The following is an 18,136-nucleotide window of genomic DNA, read 5'->3' on the forward strand; positions in this document are numbered from 1 at the left end:
TACACGATTTAAAATTTGAAAATTTTAGTTAAACTTGGCCCTTAGTGTTAACGGTTGGCCCATTATAAGTAATCTACATTATTATTTGAATGTTGAAATGGATTAATTGAATACGGAAAATATAAATTTTGTTGATTTTTCTTCCTTATAATTTGGCATTACCCTTGCTTGTTGTAACATATAATTTTCCAAGTTTTTTTTTAGTTTAGTCTTTCATGTTAATTTCAATTTGTGACAGACAGACATACGTTAACCGGAAATCGACTAATTAGATGATTTCATGAACACTTATACCAAAATTTTGTTCGTATCATCAATATTTTTAGGCGTTACAAAGCTGGGATTTAATTTAGTATACCTTGATATGTATATTGTATATATACAGGATATAAAAATGGTCCAAACAACACGTCAATCGACTTTATCTCATATAACCTCTTATCATAAACAATAACAACGGTTATATGGATGAATTAACCGTCAGGCATAATTTCGAAACTGACATTTTCCTGCCATTCACAACACTGACGAGGTTTGTAGAGAACAATTTATATCACAAAAAAAAAACTATTTGTTTTATTGACGTTTAACATATTTCACTACAATAATTGATTCACAAGAGCTTACACTAATTTTGATTGTTAACTTGATTAAAATGAACTTGTATATTGTACTGTAGTTAACTTGAAGAGTCTGTATTGTTATCTTTCCGTATCGCACGCTGTGCGTCGTTTATATAGTTACAGTCAATTATTACCGTAGAGTCTAGCAAATTCTGAACATTCACGTGTAATCTATTGTATATATATTATTTGTATATGTTTTCTATCTCTGTTTGAGTAATATAAAACGATATTGTTTTTTCTTTTTAGAATTGTCTAGGATTCTAGATAATTCTATAGTATTTCAAAATTACATTTGTTTTTAAGAAAGTTCTGGAGTTGCCCTACAGGTTCACTTCATGTTACTGTTTCACTTTGTTAACCTATAGAGGGCCTATCGAGGTAACTTTCCCCTGTAATACATATACATATAAACGATAAAAACATCTTATAAATATAATAATAATAATACTATATGATTATCACTACGTTTTAAAGATAACGTTTAAGTAATACTTAGACTATACTTACATGCTAGTGATCATAAATTTATAAAATTATTATTAATCAAATAAATATTAATATATTAGATAATTTATTATATGTATGTGTTCTTTTATTATTATTATTGTTGTATGCTTTTTATAAACAGGTAAAGTCAATTTCATTCATATTTATATTACATGTTTAAATGTATACTCATCAAAAGTATTAAAGGAAATTTTTATATAAATTTTTATAGCTGTATCTCTACGAATTGGTTAAGGCGTAACCGATTCCGTTCGCGGTATTCCTAGGGTAGCAGGTTCGATTCCCTCCGTCACAAAAAAAATTTAATTTAATTAGTAATTGTGATGAAGGTGGTGCACTCAGCATCTGAAAGTAATTGAGTAGCTGATAAATTAAATTATAAACGGAAAAGGTGGTAAAACACAATGGGCTCTATTGTCTAAGTGTGTTCTTCGTGAATAGCCAATATAACATAGCCTAACCTAACCATCTCTACGAAAAATTATTGAATTTGAAATCTCATGCATCATCTCAAAACTTGTACTTTTTTGTTTTGTAATTTATTGCTCAAAAATTTTCTGTACTGAGTAATTAAATTTTATTTGAAGTTTCGAAGTGTATAAAAATTTTTTAAATTAATTTACAAATTTGCTATGACAATTCGAAAATCTGTTTATTTTTCTAGAAAATAAGCTATTAAAATTTCCCGTTCGCTTTCTAAGCAAAATTGACATCTCTGAAAATCATGTATCCTTCTGAAATCATTGCACTAAAATTTGTCTCATATCATTCAAAAACTGAAACTGCCATGTTTTAAGTCTTTGCATATTGTTTTGTACAAAATTTTTATTACTTCCACTTTTTTTAACAAACATTCTTCCATATTTTAGACGCCATTTACTAAAAAAAAGGCCGTATCTAAAATCTCATCATGGTTTTCTCAGTTGTAAGTATTCCCAAAAACTATGCAAAATTGCAGTTTTCTGCTCTTTTTTCTATATCTTAATAGCCACTGTAACTAATTATTCAATTTCTCATTAAGGATTTTAAACCCTGAAGTCTCCATTTTGAATAGATTCCAAAACTAGTGCAAGTTGGAAAATTTGGCAAAATTTTGTATTTGTTAAATTTTCCTTTAATACTTTTGATGCGTATATTATACTATTCGATGTTTTTAACGTGTATAGTAAATATAGACGGTAAAATTAGGAATGGGTTTGTTGTGGATTCTTGTCTTATCCAGCAATGGATTTTACAGTTGGATAGTGTTTGGTGGTGAGAATGAAATATCTCAAAAAACATTTATTTCATTATTATCTAGATTTTATCAAAGAGGTATCCCATTAGAAAATCTCAAAATATTATTTTACAGTTTTTATACCATGTATATATGTAATATATATCAAGGTATTTTAAGTTTAGTCCCAAGTTTGTAACGGTTTGTAATTCGGTTGTCCGTCCATCAGTCAACACGTTAACTAAAAACTAAAAAAAGTTATCGAGCTGAAATTTTTACAGCGCACTCAGGACGTAAAAAGTGAGGTCGAGTTTGTAAATGAGCAACATAGATCAATTGGGTCTTGGGTCCGTAGAACCCATCTTATAAACTGTTAGAGATAGAACAAAAGTTTAAAGGTAAAAATGTTTCTTATAAAAAAATAAACAACTTTTGTTTGAATCAGTTTTTCTTAAACATCAGTGTTTACCCGTCAGAGCGCAAAGTATGCTCAAATTGTATAGTATGTACAATATGGGTATAGCAGTTATAGGTATATTTGTGACATGTATAGGTATATGTGTAATGTTACAGTATAATCAACACTGTCTATGGATGGTATTTCAACAATTAACTCAGTCAATTGTTTGTTTTCACTTGTTTTTAATATAAATTTAGAAAAATTGTTTTCTTTGATGAATCGACAAGTCTTTTTAAGATATCGACAAAAATCGTATAAAGTAGGTTATATCTCGGAATAATTTCTCGAGCCAATGTCTTAGAAACTTGTGATACATTCACAAAAACAAAAACAACTTTTCGTCTAGAAGTTTTGATGATCTGTCACCTGTTAGGTCACTCAATCGTGAAATGAACCAGATTTTTGCACCCTTTGGGTCAAAAGTCGATATTCAAAGTTTTATCAAATTCCGAGGAAAAAAAATTGACTTTTGGTTGAAAGTTTTAAAAGAACAACGAACTCTTAAGAAAATTAAAAGAAAACGGAAAAAGTTTTTTGTCTCCGAGCTCAATTCTATGGATTATTCAGGCATATCTCTTGAACATAAAAAAGAAGAAAGGATTTTAGATTTCTCTTTTTTTAACCCTCGAATTAAAAAAATGGGTTTATAAGTTTGAGTGCTATGTGTGTGTGTCTCTCTTCTTCTGGCGTCTTAGCACCTAAACAGATTAACAGATTTTGATATTTTTGGTTATATTTGGAAGGTAATTTAATGAAGAGTGTTCTTAAAAATGTTTCAAGTTTGAATTTAAATTTCGTAATTTCACTTGTTACAGAAAAACTTGATTCTATTGCTAGAATCATTCACATTATTCACCTCACTATTAAAAAATAGATATTCTAGATATTATATTTGACATTAAAACATATCTAAATCATTTTTTATTTTTTAAAAACATTCATAAAATATTAAAATTAGACGAAAAAGTGTTTCTTTGATTAATTATTACAAAAAAATTATGAAATAAGTTTTATAACAGTATATTGAACTTGTTCTATTATTACTTACCATTATTCCAAACACCTTCAAAATTGCCACCAACAATTGTACTACAATCATCATCTGATAATAGAACACCTTCGGCTGAGGCACATAGCGATGGTGCTAAACTTGAGCATTCGTCAAACATCTTCATGGAATCTATAAACAAAAATATAAATTTTTAAATTTGAGAAGTTTCATGGGAGAGTTTTTATTATTTTCGATAAAAAGGTTCAGGAATTTTCTTCCACAGGAACAGGGTTTTTAACTTATACAATATTTTACAATGATATAATTTAGAAGTTTGTAGCCACTAAATTCTATACCGGAAAAATGAAACAAAAAATTTGAAATTTTATTAATCAATTAACCATCCTTTTGTACGCCCTTTAAAAATTCATATCGATTCTCTATACGATTTATGAAAAATTAAATATCAAAGTCAGTGTTTTTATCCAAAATAGCTTTTCATTTTTATAAACAGTTCTTAATTTTTCAATGATTTTAAAGCTTAAAACTTGAGAAATATTGATAAGAGTTTTTTTATGTAATGGGTAACATTTTTAAAGGGCTGTTTTTAATAACTAAATTATCATTAACCATATACAGAGAATCGAACAGTAGGCATATAAAATACTCATTAATTAACACACAAAATTTCTGTTTTTTTATGCTTGTAATTGGTTTTTTTTTTTGACTGACGAAAAGTTTCAATTTCGGAAATGTCGTAAAAACATTCTTTATGTTAATATTATTATGAACATTTCCATAAATACTTTTGACGGTAGTGGCCGTATAACCTTAAAAGCGAAATAAAAATTTTAACAGTTTTAAGAACATTCATGTTATTAATAACTGTTTTGTAAGAACATGTAGATTTTAAAATTATATTTCACTTGCACATAAATTTATGGTCCAAGAGCCAGTGCAGTAATGGTTCAGGACTTTTGTGCAGTAAAAAATTTAAAAATTTCTTCAGGTGCCAGTAACACTCGCACCTAAAAGACACTATGCCTTCTTTATTAAATATATACTTTATACACGAAGAAAAACCTTAAACTTGCACTTGATCGGTTTTAATTTTATATTAACACTATGATGTTTTTATTAAATACTTTTGTAAAACAAAGAAGAGTACGGAATCCTGAACTTGCATTTGACGATTTTTTTTATTACCGGAGAAGATAGACATTTAAATAAGACATTTATATTAAAACAAAAACCGTATGCAGGATTATAAGTAAAAAAAAAAAAAAACAATAAATAATAATAATAAATAAGTGAATAACAAATTAAAAAATTCATTGAGTTGAAAAAATTGCATTCGTGTCTAGAACTCGAATAGCCTAATTTATAGGGTGATTGACACGAATCCAAGAAGTCCGGGTTCGAGTCCTGGTTCGAATGTATTTTTTTCAATTCCCTTTAATTAAAACAAAAACCATTTAAAAGCCATCTAGGATTGTAGACAAAAACTATTATTGTAAATTAAAAAATACAACAACTGTTATTGCCCTCGATGATTATCGACAAATACTATTTTTGCAATGCCATATAATATTTTACTCTAAAAAATGCTCATAAATTTTAATGTTACCGGTTTTCCAATATTTATTTCTAATTTTTTTATTATTTCATGTAATAAGTTACCGCTAGCTTCCCTGCGAGTACCGAAAAAGTGGATGGTATAATGGCTAGCGTCACAGACTCGCAATGCAATGGTCCTCGTTTCGTGACAAGCATTGTCACAACGTCAATTATAATTAAATAATTTGTACATCAAAGTTAATAATAATAGTAGATTAGGGAGAAAAGTGCAATGTTAGTGATGAAGGGGGGTATGAATACAGGTAATTTAATTTTCGTTCTTGTTAGGACTTGATTGGGATTGCCAAATCGGGATCTGATTGTGATTGCCCGATTGAGACAAAAGTATATGACTCTGTCACATTCGCATTTTGGATCCCAATTACGGTAAACCCAGCTGGGTCTTACTTTGGTGCATACGAAAATTTCTAGTCGGGTAGCACTGGCATTTGCTGACATTTTAATTTATTTTACTGCCCAAAAACTACTGGCTCTTGGTCTATTAAATAACACAAGCAACAAGCAAAGTCATATTATAAGTACCTAAAGATCATTCTCCACAATTCACATAAAATATTTTTTAGTTAAAGTTGGCTATAAGTTTCATGGTTCGCTAATTTCATGACATTTTGCATCTTATAATTTTTATTTTTTTTTTACTTTAAAATATTTTTAAATGTATAAATGTTGAAGTTTTAAAAGTTGGATTGTAGTGATTGTAACAAGAAGCCGACATTCTCCACGATACGATAGTTGTGTAATTCACAATATTACATTAAATTTCATAAATTTTTCTATTGACTGAAAATTAAATTTGTTGTTTAAGCGATAAATCGATTTGCTGTTATTTTTTACGATGTATCTATTTTAAAGCTTAGTCGATCATTAATTTGATTTCAAGATAAACTCCAGATAAGTTAACATCTGACAGTTTTCTATGAATAATACTACAGTGATTTTGAACAGTTTATTCAGCCAATCTCTCAATAAATTGAACTAACCTGAAAGTGGAAACATACAGTGTGTCCCCGGATAGAGGTAACAACACTTGTAAATTTTCTTATTTTGCATTTTAAGAAAAAAAAGTCATTCTTTATAAGAAGTTTTGCTTATTATGAAAAGTATGTAGAAATATTTAAAACTTCTAAATCGGGTAGCCAAAAATTTGGTATCAAAAATTTTTTTTTTGTGTAAACTAATCTTCGTTTTTAAAAGTTGACAAAATGTTACTAAAAAAAGTTACTCGAAATTAACAATTATGACTCATACAAAATATCAAGAAAATCTTTCCAACTTTGACAATTCCATTCTTATTGAATGTTTATCCGAGAAAATCAATTTTCTTTTTAATTTTCTAAACTAGTCCACAAAAAAATACACTCTCGGATAGTACATGTTAATTGATTTATTATTATTTTCTTTCTCTCGTTTTTTTATAATTAGAGCTTTTGTTCAAATAAAAAATGATGCTATAATTAAAGTACACGGATCTTCCTGATATTTTGTATAGAGTCATAATTGTTAATTGCTAGTAACTTTTCTTAGTAACATTTCACCAACTGATAAAAAAGAAGGATAGTTTACCAAAAATAAAAATAGTGATTCCAAATTTTTGGCTACCCTGTTCATTATTAAGAAGTTTTAAATATACCTACATACTTTTCAGAATAAGCAAAACTTCTTATAACGAATGATTTTTTTTTCTTATAATGCAAAATAACGAAATTTACAAGTATAGTTACCTCTATCCGGGGACACACTATATATCGATGATTTAATCACATTTTGAAAAATTTCGTTGCGAACTAACAATTTTGTATCAAGATAAAAAAGATAGGAAATTCAAACATCCCTACAATCTCTACCAATTTCTATGAATGTTTGACATTTTTTGAAGATTTTTTAGCGATTTTTAAATGTAAATCGATCTTTAAATTGAGATAGTTTCAGTTTACGGTTAGCATTATTATGAGAATAAAATGTGTCATTGAATTTAAGGTAGTTCCTCCGCGACGATCCAGTCAAAAAGTTTTGGACTAATACTATCATTCAGCGCATTAACTGTGCTATGACTATTATACATATACCATATATTATTTTTACAAGACTGTAGTTACTCACAACTGTATCTTCTATACGTATAAACACACACACTATGATATATACCTTTACCATTAGTCTTTATATCCTCTCCACAAAAAAACATCGCTAAAACGAGTTATTTATTTAAGTTTTTTATCGAAACTATATGGTAAATAATTTTTATTTTTTTTAATATATTTTCTAAATATAGTATTCTACATTATATTAGTTTTTCATAGAGATGGTGAACGTCATTCATTGATAAATAAATATAAAATTTGTAAATTTGTGTATTTTTATACGCTTCTCCCATGTACACGTACAAATTGCGTCACTTTTAATTGCTAATATCTCATGTATGACATGGTAAATCATCTTCTAATTTTAACAGCATGTGTATTATGAATTAAATATTTTATAGTTATGTGAGTTTTGAGAAATTCTTGAAATAACACTTTCGTGTAGGTACTACCTTAAGGAGTAAAATCTGTTAAAAAATTAAATTTAAAGTTTCTGGAACAATATAATTTTGGATTTTTCTTTGCTCAAAAAACATTTTAGATTTTAAGAACGCAAATTTGTTACTAACAATTTTGCATTTTCCAAAGAAATCATCAACTAATACGCGATTTATGGCTTGTATGTGTTCTATCTGTGTTAACCTCCAAATTTATTTTTACTGAATATGTCCTAATATTTCACATGTCTTAAAAAATATAATAATAATCATAATGAGAGGATTTTTCCACATATAAATCCAATGACAACATCTTTAATTTAGCTGTAGCCGGAACCTTTTTCAAAAAAAAGAAGCAAAACAGGTAAAGATTGAAAATTTCTTGTGACATTATTCTCGCAATGAATTACATGGCTTGTGGCCAAATTGAATTTAATTTTGACACAAAAAAAAAATCTTCAAAACTTTGTTTATATATATCGTTTTGACCCCTTAACTTGACCTCACTTAAAATGTGACAAAAAATAAGAATAAGGCAATTGCATAAATTACCATATACATACAGAAAGTTTAATATTTTATAGGATTCAAAGACTGACAAAATTTATTATAGACGTTTATTTTGAAACATTCAACGTATAATTTCATATGATCGTATTCTCAGAGACTTCGAAGAGTGTTCAGAAAACCAAAACTCAACTCCAAAACTGAGAACAATTGCTAAGATAAACCAAAGACCCAGCTGCAAAAAAAATTATCTAGATTTAAAAGCTTTTTATTTGTATGTGTCATATATTCCTAAATAATAATCACACATACATACATGTCACACAAATATAACTGATATTCCCATATAATACATACGATAAAATTTGCGCTTATTTGCGCTCTCACGGGTAAACTGTGATGTTTACGAAAACATATTTTGAACAAAAGTTGTTTATTTTTTAATAAGGAACATTTCTTACATTTAAACTTTGGTTCTGTCTCTAACGGTTTACAAGATGGGTCCTACGTAGATCATGACCCAATTGGCCTATGATGCTCATTTACGAACTTGATTTCACTTTTTACGTCCTTAGCACGCTATACAAATTTCAGCTTGATATCTCTTTTCGTTTTTGAGTAATCGTGATGACAGACGAACAGACAGACGACAGACGACAGACAGACAGACAACCGGAAATGGACTAATTAGGTGATTTTATGAACACCTATACCAAAATTTTGTTCCTAGCATCAATATTTTTAAGCGTTACAAACTTGGGACTAAACTTAATATACTATGTATATTTCATATATACATGGTATAAAAAGATACAGACGAAAAGTTTAATGAAAAATTTCCCGAAATTTTGCTTAGTTTACGAGATATTTGGAAAAAAACCAAAAGGAGTGCATTGAACGATTACTGTAATAAAAACCCGTGAACGTGTTAGTTCTTATTGCCCTGTTTTTTTAAGATGGAATCAATATCCGATGATGTTTATGGAGTTGTTGTAGTTACCGAAAAATTTGTGTAAGTAAACTTAACACGTGTTCTTCCGATGACAAACGTTTTCGTATACTTCGAGGACCTTCATCGTGCGCTTCGATTACCCATCCTTCCCATCGATTACCTTCATGTGCGCTAGTCTAATTGAACAAAAGAAAAATTGTCTAAGCTACCTATCCGAACTGTTCCAATTTTTGGTGGTTCTAGCATCGAAAAATTTCTGTAGTCCATTCATTTAAATGTGCCGGTACGGCGTTTGATTCGTTTGTTTGGAAAACATGCTTGCTATTTGAGGTCTGGGTATTTGAAATAAAACTGTTAATGCTTAAGACGTATTGCGAAATTCTGACTTTCATAACTCTTACAAATAATTGAAATTTTGCCAATTCTAGACCCATTATAAGTAAAACTATCGCTAAATTTAGAAAAAATTTTTAAAAATTAAATATTATTCAATAAGAAGATCGTATAACAATTTGTAATTCATATGATGATTTCAGATCATACATACAAATATATTAAACCTAACCTCTACACTACCTGCTGTTTATATTACTATGTGGCTGCTGATGGAGAGAAGAGTTAACAACATCAGACAATTGAAAACTGCAAAGTGAGAACGATGGGTTTTATTTGCGTTCTGTTCTGTTCTAGCTGTTTTTTAACTGCAAAAGTCAAGTTCACTTACTGTTCGTTGTTGTGTAGATATTTGTAAGTATATATTAAAGTACATGTATAGATACATAAGGTACACCGATTTCCGTACTAAGCTTTGATTGCTATAACGTGGAACAAATGTTGCAGTCATAGTCTTTTCTGATCGATTTTACTTGAAGAAGAATGCTTAAGTCCTTATTAGAGGATACTGTGTCACAAACTGCTAAGACAGACGTTACATTGCAGGTTTTCTATGTCTGATCTTGTAGATCATCAAATCTCATGACCTCGTAGGGCCAGATTTACACAATGCACCGCCTTTAGGCAATTCCACGAAAATCTTTTTCATCGATGCTAGATGCATAAAAATTTGACATTATTTCAGCATATGAATCAGAATTTAAAAATTATACGCTTGGTTGAGAATATGTTTGTGAAATGGCCGCCTTATGCCATGGCGTATGTGGCCCCATATGTAAATCCAAGCCTGTAGACTAGGTGATTTTATAATCTCTACCAGCGTGGTTTTCTAAGAGTTGCCTAGAAAATCAATCAAATTATTACCGATCGTCTGCCTACTGAACATCGACATAGTAGAGGTACAATTGAGCCTTCGTTATCGTTGCACTTCCTCCATTAATTGCATGCTTTAAAGATGTTTCTTCCTGTTAACATATTTTCTCTATCTCGGCAATTCTCAATACACTATCCCTTTATGTTAGCAATATGAAATAGGCATATAGATGAGAGAACAAGAAGACTCCTATGCCCAGAATAATTTAAAACTCTCCATACCACGAATCAGAACCCAAGTCAATAGTTCTATAATATGAGCAAAATAAGAGCGGATAAATCTTATATTTTGTGATTATGTGTCTTTTGGGCTTGTGGATTGTTATGGAATATTTCTTAGAGCAAATTTTGGCATCCTGCCTGAACAGTCCTTAATTCCCTTCTCCAAACAAACTATGAAATGTAGAGATAGAAGGAGCACAACCTCTTATGGCAGTGTTTACTCAAAAAGTATCCAAAAAATAGCACTCAATAAAGGGGCTTAAATGGCGCTCGTGTAGCGGAGGATATGTTTATCATGGACAAAGGAAAAGAAGGGATGGAGTGTATTTATACCAGAGAGTAGGAAAGTATTATACAAATGTATTATACAACTTTATACTCCGTCCTTACTTTTCCTATGTCTATGATGTATATGCATAGCCCTATGGAACACCAATACCATCTTAATTTAATGCAATTTTAGGGTCAAATTTTTAACACAGGGATTGAGCTCCTTATCTCCTCTCTCCATAAATCAAACTAAAGAGAAAAGCTTTAATAATTACTGCGAAATAAGTATTTGCTATCATATTTTCAATGAATCTTTTGCATGTATGTAATTCTTTTACAATTCAATAAAAGATTCGACTTTGCACATTTATTACAATATCCTGGATTTGGTTTTCGGACATAAGTGCACAATTTGAATTTATACCTTCAATCCCCATTCAAGTATCTATAAAACAGAGCTTATTATATTCAGAAAGCGCACTAATGATGACTACTCAAGATATCAGCTATCGGCCGCAACTCTAACGAGTAACTCTTCAATGGCAGGAAGAATTTTACGAAACGGGATGTACAGTAAATGATTATTTGTAACGACGAAAGCGCAGTGATAACTTTACTCAATACATCGGCAATCAAAGATGTAGGACGTGGAACACTTCAATTGGGAAAATTTTAGAAAACAGGAATATTTATTTAGTAAATGATTTTTTTTAGCAACCAAACTTTTGTGATATAAACTTATGATTCTACATAGTTATTACAGAACATTATTACTATGGTTGTTGTTTACTTTTATTCTTCTGAACCTGAACCAATCACACACTACATAAGCTCAGATAGATAGGTACTCAAACACAAACCACCATATACCCATATTTGGATACAAAACATTTACAATTTGATAATAATAAAAATATAAAAAAAGTACTAGACTTGTTTTATTGTTGTGTATGTATGTATGTATGTATGTATAAAGTTTTATTGTATAACAATTTGAGAATATGAATCATATGATTTGTGTCTGTGATGGATGAGAATATTGTTTATTTTTGTATATTACCAATGAAGGAAACGATTGTTTAGATTGGGAATTATAGAGAAAGTGAGGGAGGGTTCATCACTCTTCTTAATTGTTAGTTCATTTAAGACTTTTACGTATTTCTCTTATTTTTATATCTGCCCTATATAAAAGAATGTAATCAAATATTACCATGAACTATCAAATCAAGGGAAGCTTAAAATATTAATTAAAACAACTCATGATGCCTGAAAATAATCAGGGCAAATGATTTCAGAGCTGCTATAAATTGATATTTCTACTTACTAATAGTATTAAATACTAATAGTATTTCACCGAGGCTAAGAGTTAACCTCGCCCTGCCTCGTGCTTCGTTTACGCGAGTACGCGAGGTGGGGTTACAAATTTTCATCTTCGTTGCTAATCGAGGCAAGGCGAGATATATTCTTCATTAAACCGAGATGAGGCGAGGCAAATTGTCCCAAAAACCTCGCCTCGGATAAGGTGAAGTTTTTTTATACTTATACATATTATAATACTTCTACTAGAATAAAAATTTTGTTAATTTTTTTTATATATATATATATATAATTAAAAATTGAAAAAAGTTCAATGCTCTTCATACTATATATTTACAGTAACTGGAATATGGATTTTGCAATGAGAATCATGGAAGTATTTTGAAGTACCTCTAGTTCGGGAAAACATGACGGAATTTCAACAGTTTTCTTTACCATACTAATATTATGTATATTCATACGCAAGTGAAATTTACAAAATTTAATAAAGCCCGAGTACATGCTCTATATTAAATTTCCCTTTTCCTTAGAGCCTTTTCCAAAATGAACCGATTTTGAGGATCAACGCCTATTTTTTAGTTGTTCCGTTTAGGTACTGAACCCTAAACTCACACTTGAAATATATCTAAAAACACTCCCCGTTAAATAACCTTTCAAAGGAAACAAAAAAATCAAAATTGGTTTATCCGTTTAGGAACCACGATTCCGCAGACAGACATACAGACAGACAATCATACAAAACTTATAACAACCCTTTTTCGGTTCGTGGATTAAAAATATGTCAAAGTAAAAAATTTCACCTCGGCCAAGGCGAGACTAGTCAACATTCTACCTCGAAGGAGGCCGAGGAGAGGCGAAGCCGAGGTGAAGCGAGATTCATATTTAAAAAAGCGAGGCAAGACGAGATGATACTAAAACCTAACCTTAAATGAATCAATTGAGAATTTCGATACCATAAGTTGATAATAAAAGGACGGGGTTTGGATCAAATTGAGCTCGAAGCTACCTTGAGCTAACCCGTCCGTGTTGAATAAGCGTTCAGATCAAAAATGTCAAAACGACATAAAACGGCGATGCAAAACATGAATTATTTTGATTCCTTTATCATAGTGTGAGATTATACAATTTTTAACTTTGTTAATTAAAGTCAAAATTACCGAAGTTTGTATTTAATTTCAGGTCAAGAATTCTGACTGCATAGAGAGAAAAGAAATTTTTTTCTTGATTACTTCTTTACAAATTAGATATTATCGACATTTTTTAAATAAAGCTAGGCAAACGTTACAACACTACAGCATTAAAAGTAGTACAAAACTTCATTTAAATTTTTGTTGTTGAGCAATACAGGAGATTGCTCTCCTGAGATTCTCTAGAGATTCACTTAAATTAATTTTTATTCGCCAATATTTGATTCAACATTATTTTTATTTTGTGTGTGAGTGACTCAGTGACTTAAGTAATACACTCTACTCAATATATTAAGTATAAAGCTAGCCTAGTTTTTATGAATTTATTTTCAACAAGTTAAAAATTTGCGTAATAGGAAAAACTAGAAACGGAAATTTTAGTTGGGTTGAGTTTGTCAACTATTCGGAGATTTGGATGGGTTCTAAAGTTTTTTGGACCTTCGACTCTATTTTTCCTAAATCCAAAAATTTGTGTGAACGTAGTCATGAGATAGTCTAACAACACTGAACAAATGCGTTGTCCGCTTTTGTATTTTTGTAATAGGAATAAGCCGATAATTCGATGTTTGACTACCGTTTGAACTTTATTTGATTTATCTTCTTATTACAAAGAAAAGAAAGTTATTAATCACGTTTAAGCTTGCGAAAACTTGCTTGAGCTTAAAAAGCACTCATACTCTCAATAAAACCCTTGCTCGGTGCTGTTGGATTACCGTCGGACAACGTCTGCACAAATTTTTGACTTCTTACATATAATTCCAAAAAAATATACACTAGCCTTATATTTAATACACTCTTTAAAAACTACGGATGTATTAAATTCGAATTCTTATGTCTAAGGGAACTTCTTTTTTTGTTTCTTTAGTTCATTGTATAAACTGGTTTGTTTTTGTTGTTTTGTTGCAGTCTATATATATAGAAATAGTATACAGAAACTAGAATTGTCGATGTTGTGTTTTTGTTATTTCCTTTTGTGCATTTTTATAACAAATCTACTGGATGGTCTACTATACTTTTGAAATTATGTGATATCAGAATCCGACTTTCTGTTTCTGTATTGTTCTTGTAAAGAATTTGAATGGTTTGATCTGTCTTCGAATCAAGGCACTTAAATTTTTAACTAAATATTTTTCGAATTGAAATATTCCAAAATAAATCCGTTTCGATAAATTCAAATTTTTTGACAAAAAGTACTAATTGAAAAAAAAAAAAATTCATAAAATTTTATGAAAAAACTTTCCCATTTCTAAGGAAAACCTATTTTAGGCTAATTTTATCCTAGCAAAAATCGAACTTTGCAAAAATACGTTCTGAATTTCCGTTATTGAGGTACAAGCCCTACAGGGCCCAGATTAAGAATTGTGACATCATCATATCGTAATAGATAAATAATTATTGTTTAATTATTTGACGCTGGTTTAATTACAAGTGCTTTTTTGTGGCTAATCGAAGGCATAAGCATCAAAGCAAAAAAGACCATTACTTTTGTATAATATGCTGGAGATAGGGAAGTTATAATCTGTTTTGCAAGAGCCATTGGCGCGCATCTCTGCAAAAAGTATGCTGTGTATACATGTTATATATCTATGTATACACAGTCCTTCGGGACGAAATTATAGAATGAATATGTAACAACTTTCGAAGTGTACCCTGTTCAATATAAAAAAGAATTAAAAAAATTAAGCGTGGTTATACATACAAAGAAAGAGTATATGGGTTGAGATGAGTCTTTTTTCGTCTTTGGATTTTTTCATAAAATCCACCACTTCCAGCTCTCTTGATCTCAATTATTCCCCTTCCATAACACTCGAAGTAATTGCTTTACACAGCCAACAATTTTCAATTTTTTTTAAGTGTAAAATAATTCATTGAGTATATCAGAAAAGAAGATGAATTGTTTGGCATTATGAGCAGCAAAATGTCAGAATAAATTTAATTAAAAATTTTTTTTAAAAATATATCTTAAATTATAGCGCATGTGTTATTCTGATGTATGAGCTATATTGCTGTACAGTTTCATTAAATACATTTCGCTAGTTTTTGCGTGAAAGCGTAGGAATCTTTTGTTTCATATTCAATGGCCACCCTGTAAGTTATTATTGAGTATTGTTTAGTCACATTGCACTTGAATACATTTTATATGATCGATTTATTTGTTTGATTTTTTTATTTTAATATTAGTGTGTCGTCTCTGTTTGTCTATCGATCGATTAATGATCAATCATTTCTTTTTAAATCAACGATGACTAATATCGATTTATATATATTTTATATTTATATATAAGTGGTTTTTAATTTATTTTAATTATATGGCATACATTGAACTCATAAAATATAATTATTATGTAATTATATTTTAATTTTGTTGTTGTGGTTCATACCAAGTTTGGATACTTGAATATATTTTGTGATTAGAAAACTAAGGGTTAAAAATATTGTACATCCATGGATGATGTATGAATGAATTGTTTGTTTGTTTAATTTTCAAAGTAGAGAATTTGAACTGAGTTAATATTCCTAGCTCTTTCAGTATTTCTAAAACGTCTCTCTCATTAATATTTTTCTTACAGGTTATATTTTCTAGATTGTATACAGTACAAATCAACCGACTTGAAAACGCTTAATTCACTATAAATTTTATTAATAATTTTCCTACAGTCAATTGCCATGTTACTTAAATAGTAAATTTTCTCTCAATATTTATAACCTAAGAGGGACACGCAAGTTTTACTATCGAACAGGTAAGTGAGTTATTTGTTGCAAAAAATAAAGATTTAAGGTTACTCTAACAAATGCTGGAACATCAGTCAAGCGGAAAGAGAAACATGAAAAAAAAAATGAAGCAACGAACAGGTTCATGGCTGATGCCAGAATGTTAACAGAGGTGTCAAAAACCGCTTGCCAAAACATCAGCCATCGATCTCAAAAGGTAATGATGAATACTATTTATTGGAACACATGGTTGTTACTTTAAAATGGTTCTATTTTTCTACTAAGAGCATATAAATCTATAAAGACTAAAGAACATATATAAAAACTAAAATAATTAAAGAGAATTGAAAAAAATATACATACACAAGGAATCGAACCCGGGTCTCTCGAGTTCATTGTCTCACCATTTTTGTAGTACCTATTTTATTCCATATATTTTTCAATGATTGAATTTTAATTCAAATTTGGTAAATACATATTTAATTCACATATCATATATAAATTTTGAGACACTTTGTAGACATTGGAAAAAATTGCTTAGAATTAATAATGTAATTTATCAAAAATTGCTCATAGCAGCAAAGTTGAAAAGCAACTAAGTATATTTCTCCGATATTCATAATCACTTCCTAGAATCTGAGCAGAAAATTGAATCATAATTTCCCCCCCTAAACAGTAACAAAAGTACTAAATGCAGGAAAATATTCTTAACATGACAATCAGTAAATATTTTTTAGTTCCAGAAAATATTAAAAAATTTTAAGCAACCCAATACTTATTTTCTTGAATTAAGTAATTTGTAATAGTTGAAATATTTACTTCTTATATGAACGCCAACATTCAAGTAAACGGGCTTAGTCAATCAAGTAGTTTTTTCTTACTATGTAAAATTTGCACAAAAAGTTATTTTTTCACGAACCTAATTTTAGATAGTTTTCAAAAATTTTTAACAAGTAATTTTTTGTTTGTTTTCTATAAACAGTTGTATGGAAATATTCGATATTCATAAAAATCGTTTTTCAATAAGGCGAAGGCTTTATTATGGCCATACCACTATGCAGTTCACAAAAAAATCGCTACTTTATATTGAGTGCGCCTCTAAATTTGAATTACTTTCAAATAAAATATTTAAAATAAAAAATTATTTAATTCAAACAGGAAATGCACAAAATGCGTTATATCCAGAGACACAAAATTTCTATAAACAAATTTTTATTACAGAAAAAAATCAATAAATAACAGATGAGAGGACAACGATCACTGCTTTTTATTGTCTTGTAAAAATCTTGATCATACGACCGACATAACTCTTAGAATGATACATAAGTAATATATCGGTCGATCAATATTGCGTTTGATTGATAATATCTTCGAATATTTATTAAAATAAAAAGAGGCTGTCTATGAATATGTACTGAGTGATTAAGAGTATATTGGTCGTCTTTTTTTTTGCATTTATAAGAGAAGCTTCAGCTTCAGCAGATGCTGAATTTTATATAATTTGGAGTTGAAATTGATACAACCCATTGAAGCATTGAACCCATTTGAAGTGAAATAGTTGAGGAAGAGTATAGATATATATTATTTTATTGACTTTGCCAAAATCTTAATCCTTTTTTCAAATTTTATCCATTTTTCAGTGCCATTTATGACTGAACACGAAGGCTACACAGTAGCGAATTAAGTTGGAGGGGCAAATCCTATCCTTGATTCTGCATTAAAAAAAACCTTTTATATATCGCGGTGA

The 18,136-nt window shown here is 29.5% G+C and overlaps 1 protein-coding gene across 2 annotated transcripts in view; it reads right to left on the reverse strand.

Annotated features, from left to right (window-relative positions):
* Nucleotides 1-3,985, reverse strand: part of LOC123301870 (protein TANC2) — a 219,458-nt gene extending 215,473 nt beyond the window's left edge. For both annotated transcript variants that reach the window (XM_044884812.1, XM_044884810.1), the window contains exon 1: nucleotides 3,858-3,985. In XM_044884812.1, coding sequence (XP_044740747.1) covers nucleotides 3,858-3,984 — 127 coding nt within the window. In that variant the 5' untranslated portion in view covers nucleotide 3,985. The remainder of the gene's footprint in view (nucleotides 1-3,857) is intronic.
* Nucleotides 3,986-18,136: the final 14,151 nt, after the last annotated feature.

This window comes from Chrysoperla carnea, chromosome 5, assembly GCF_905475395.1.
Source record: "Chrysoperla carnea chromosome 5, inChrCarn1.1, whole genome shotgun sequence".
NCBI classification, from domain to species: Eukaryota; Metazoa; Arthropoda; class Insecta; order Neuroptera; family Chrysopidae; genus Chrysoperla; species Chrysoperla carnea.